The 5,282-nt window shown below is 36.3% G+C and overlaps 1 protein-coding gene across 2 annotated transcripts; it reads right to left on the bottom strand.

Annotated features, from left to right (window-relative positions):
- Nucleotides 1-296: 296 nt before the first annotated feature.
- On the bottom strand, nt 297-4,038 carry LOC137402209 (uncharacterized). 2 transcript variants are annotated; one of them, XM_068088706.1, is made up of 2 exons: nt 3,915-4,038; nt 297-1,454 (listed from the first exon to the last, which is right to left on the bottom strand). In XM_068088706.1, exon 2 carries the CDS (start codon nt 1,446-1,448, stop codon nt 504-506), a length of 945 nt encoding a protein of 314 aa, XP_067944807.1. In that variant the 5' UTR covers nt 1,449-1,454; nt 3,915-4,038; the 3' UTR covers nt 297-503. The 2 variants fall into 2 exon arrangements, with proteins under 2 accessions (XP_067944807.1, XP_067944805.1); XM_068088704.1 differs by having other exon boundaries at nt 3,919-3,993.
- Between the last annotated feature and the right edge of the window lie 1,244 nt (nt 4,039-5,282).

Below are 5,282 nucleotides of genomic sequence, written 5' to 3'. Positions count from 1 at the left end.
GGCAGCTCAGAGCCGGCAAAGGAAACAAATCCCGTTGCCAATGAGAGTTGACTTCCTGCCATAAGTATATATATTACATATTTATATATACATAACCGATTTATACATTATATATATATATATATATATATATATATACATGTATATGGATAGCCAATTTCCATGGAGATGATGAAAACAGATTAAAAACACCAAAAAATTTAATAAATTTATATTGGCAAATCAGCGCACATTTTAGCTTTGACCTGTGTATGCTTCTTGGTCTATGAAGCTAATCTTCAGAATAGGACTTCTTGTCAATTGACATTTTATTTTTATATCAAGGCTACACGAATGCCGGGAATTGCAAGTTTTCAGAGGCCATGTAACCCCATGAAAACACAACGTATAACTAATGTAAACATTGGCTATAGTGAAAATATTTCACAATTTTAAAGGAAATTATTGATCTAGTGATGCAAAAGATAACAACTTCCATCTAGCAATGGCCATTGAGAACTGCCCTAATCGTCTATAGCATCACCATCAATAGTGTCAAGACTGGCTCCCATGGCAGCGTAGTGAATAGCTGTACTTTTATCTTTATCCTGCATTTTCAGCAAGTTAAACCTCATATTCGCTGGAATTGCATCCATCATGCATTTGATCGTTTCTGTGCGACCACGCAAGGCAGCGCAATGAACAGCGGTGCTGCCATTTAAATTTGGAATCTTCAAAACATCAAATCGCTCATGAATGCTGATACTCTCCAGCATACACTGAACAGCCTCAGCATGACCTCTTGCAGCAGCGCGATAGATCGCTGTACCCCCATATATGGTCTGAACCTTCAAGAAGCTGCATTTTTGTTCAGGACTGAGGCAGCCAAGGACATGCTTAACAACTTCTGTATTGCCTTGCATAGCTGCCTGGTGAAGAACTGTACCTCTTTCTGTGTCTTGTATGTTCAATAGCTTGTATCTCTGTTCTGCTGTGATAGATTCCAGAATGCACTTGACTACTTCGGTGGACCCTTTGTAGGCAGCACAGTGCAGAGCTGTGCTGCCTGATATATTCTGAATTTTTAACAATGCAACCCTCTCATCATCTGTTACATAGCCTAAGATAAGTTTCACTGAATCCAGTAGTCCTTTGATAGCGGGGAAGTGAACAGCCGCATTTCCCTCAATATTACGCAGGCGTAACAGCCCCACCCTTTGCTGAGCAGTGAGTGAATCAAGCATACATTTCATAGTGTCCATATGGCCTCTGGCAGCTGCATGATGAATGCCAATGGTTCTTGCTCCCTCGCTGTCTTCCACTCCTGCCAGCAATGTAAAAACTGTGTCTGGCATTACTGATTCTACGCAGTGCTTCAGTCGTTCTTGGTTAATTAGACTATTAGGTGTTTTGATGTACTCGCGAAGGAGCACCTTCAATTCCTCATCGGGAGCTGCTGGCCTGGGCATTGTCGACTGCAAGAAAAAAGACATCGGCAATCATTAAGCATCTTTTAAGATTCAGCTAGTAAAGGTTTATTCCTAAGCATCTGACCAGACTAAAGTCATGCAAAAAATGTTTGACAGCGATTTTGCGAATCAGTATAGCATTGCAAGAAAAAATCATTTCGAGCGTACTAATTTTTATTAGGAGCCTTTTAAGCAGGTTGCTGCATGCAAAAAAGCCAAATGTAAATAAGACAAAGGAGACAAAGGACGCTACGGGTGCGACAAAGGGGGTAAAGATAAAATATATGGAACCAGCCTAATTTATGCTGAGAAAACTTTAGATTATCACAATTCTTTTTATACATTTTTATACATAAAATGTAACAGAAGGTTGTGGTAGAATGTCAATCTATTCCAGTAAATTATTTTAAAAATGTGTTTGTGCACTTAGTTATTACACCTGATAATCTCTGACAATGAACCGGACTACCAGGGTACTACTTATAAGAATAGTTAATAACAAAGAGCTCTTTAAGTAAAATCAGGAAATTTGAGGTATAGCCTTGGAAATAAAGGACGCTAAGGGTGCATCAGAGAAGAGAGGGGTAAAAAGTACGGAACTAGTCTAACTTTTTGTAATGTAAATAAACATAAGTTTATAAAAACTAGCAATAAACTGTAATAAGTGTCTTGGTACTAAAAAAAACCTTGTTTCTTTAAAATGGTAAAATCGAAAAAAGGTCACAAACTTTTTATATGCTGAAGAGATTCCCTCATTGAAGTTGTTAGGTTTAATAGGCACAGATGGTGAGATGTTTCTGCATTATAAATGTGAATGAGTCTTTATGTCAAGGTTGAGCAACAATAACTATTTGATTATAGTCAACCTTCTTAGTAAAAGCTTGAAAATTTTTACACCAGTGAAGGTCGATAAATTCGTGGTTTTGAATAAAGTTAAATTTAAACACAGTTTATTTGTTAGCAAGTAAATGATCTGACATATTTAAATAGTGTAATAATTGATAGACAAAAAAATATTGATTAAATTATATTACTTCTATATTGAGCTTCGGTCTAGACTCTCCTTCCAAGAAATTAGCAACTGCATCTACCTCATATTACCTAGTAGTTGTCTTCCCACTAGAGCACTTAATGTGGAAGTGGTGTGCCTCATATGATTTAATTTTTTTTGTCAGTGGTTTTCAATTTTCGAGTAATTGATTTTAATGTTAGTCAGTAGGGCAAGCTTAACTTGCTATATAAGTTTATAGTGCTTTAGCTGAGCAGTTATTTGTAGGATTTTTAATGTCTCTTATGGTTCCAGGTAAAAAGCTGTTGAGGTATTCACTTTTAGTGGCATGTACGGATAATGGTAGTCTTTTACTGTTTGCTCAAGTTTGAATGTGAGACTCGGATTAGTTAATAAGTTGGTCGTATAAACTGTTCAGTGCTGAATGCTTATCCTCTTCACTAAGTATCCTCATTAAAAGTCGTAGTCTGATGTCACGACGTCTCTTTTGTAGTAGCTCAAGACCAAGCTTTTCTTTCACTTCACTAACACTTTCTCGTTCTTTAAGGTGACTTATAAAACGTACAGCTTGATTTTGAACAGCTTCTATATCTGCTATGTGTTTTTTAGAAACGGATCTCATATTGCTGCAGCATATTCACGATGTGGACGACAAAGTGACTTGTATGCCAGCAATCAAGCAGATTTTGGAGCCCAGTATTAGGCTCTTTTTATCATGCCTAGTTGTCGCTTTGCAGCTATTGTTTTTCAAAAATATGCTTGTCAAATCTTAGGTTAGATTGTAACTGGACACCAAGATAACATGTGTCTTCCACACGGTCTAGAACTTGATCACCAAGAGTGTATTTTGGTATTACTCTACTGTTGTTTAAATCGGTAACATGACACTTAGTTGCATTGAAGTTCCATTTATCTGCCCATTGTTTGTTGCAATGAATCAATGTTTTTTGAAAACGAATTCCATCAGCTGTGTTGTTGACCACTCGGTAAATCAGTGTCATCTGCAAAGATACTTACTGAGAAGGCTATGCAATCTGGGAGGTCATTGCTGTACACTAAGAAAGGAGTAGGCCCTAATACAAATCCTTGTGGTACTCCTGAGGTCACAGGCAGAACAGTAGATTTTACTCCATTGAGCACCACACATTGATTTTGCTCAGACAAGAAGTCATGTATCCATGTTAACAAATAACTGTTAATACCTTGTATACCATCGAACAGTCTTTTTACATAAAAGAAAATTGCACACATAATGACAGAAACAAAACCATGTTCCTCTTCGAAAAGAAAATTGTCATATCATTAGGCAAGAGCGAAACCACAAAATCGTCCAAGCTAGTAAGAATCCATGAGTAAAAGAACAACTGTCTATAACGGACGATCAACTTTGCCGGACACGAATGTTAGAAAGCAAAAATATTTCTTGAAGTACACGTCTAAATAAACAATGAGATTACCTACGTCTGTTCTATAGTCACGATTAATTCTGTTGAATATAGATATACTAGTTTATTTTGCCTTGCGAAAATAATAACCTGAAACGTGACGAAACGGCCTCGCTCGATCTTAGTTTATAATTTTGATGACGCGAAAGACTTGGTAACTAGCGTTTTAGGTCGTAGGCCGAGGCAGTTTATTTTGCATATCCGTTGGTACCTCTTTTCAGTGGCAATTTCTGCAGAGATTTAGACTAATTCTGGTATGGAGACTTCAAAACTGAAAAGTTGCCGCAGCTGCCATTCCCACTTCTATAAGAAATTTGATAAAAAGGATATTTTAGGACTTATCTCCCCTGTAACTAAAATTCCTTCTATAGAAGCATCAGATTTGCAACTTTTACTAGAATTATTTTGCAGTGATTTAGAACATTAGTGGTGAAGTTTAAATTCATTTTGTATCTATTTTCGAACATTCCATATCCTACGATTGTTACACGCACATGTAAACTATAGACATGTATATACTGCCATAAGCAAGCAAAACGTCTTATCTGGCAAATTTTTTCAAAATTCACTTTTTTGTGCTTAATGTAAGTTAGGTTGAGGTCTAACTTGTTCCAAAATTTCATCCTTTCTGAGACCACCAGAAATAACACTTTTCACTATGTGCAAACGCCCTATCCACATTTACCACACATAAAGTGGCAATCAAAATGTCCTATCTGCAGATAGGGCACTTTGATAGGCCTGAACATACACAAAGTTGGGCATGATGAGCAGCATTGTGTAATCACATAGTATATAAACAATGGAAAGCAAAACTGAAGCGGATATATTTGATTGTTTCTAAGGCAGCTTTTACAAACTTGTGCACTTCTAAGTGCACAATCATGTTGCTATATTTTTTATCATAATATATTTATTCTGACCTGACGACCTCTAAGTGACATAACTCTAGATCCTAAATTCTGACTCTGAGATTTGATGGGAAGTTTGTTTTAACTAAATGTCTATGGAAAGGTTTTGCTTTCTTAAAATACTGACATTATTGCACTCAATCGTTTGTTTTAAATTATTTTCAATAAAAACGTTTGATCATATAAAAACCACTATTTTACGTACTCCTTTCATTTCATAACATCAGGTTTGAATGAGACTTAGATCTTTGATGATCTCTTAAATTTTGAGTTGAAGGATGGTTATTACAGGGCTTTAATCCTTGTGTTGACTGGATTAGTAATAAGAATAGCAATATTTGTCATTTTGCTGACTGGATTAATAATCAGGATTGAAACTTGTAATCACTTGGTAATCCAGTCATAGAAAATTGCCTTGTGGCAAACTAACAATGAGAAACCAGTCAAATTAGGCAATCAAAACGCCTTA

Source organism: Watersipora subatra, chromosome 8, assembly GCF_963576615.1.
Source record: "Watersipora subatra chromosome 8, tzWatSuba1.1, whole genome shotgun sequence".
Lineage (NCBI taxonomy): Eukaryota > Metazoa > Bryozoa > Gymnolaemata > Cheilostomatida > Watersiporidae > Watersipora > Watersipora subatra.
The sequence above is the reverse complement of the archived record's forward strand: the minus strand, read 5'-3'. Positions and strand labels throughout refer to the sequence as shown.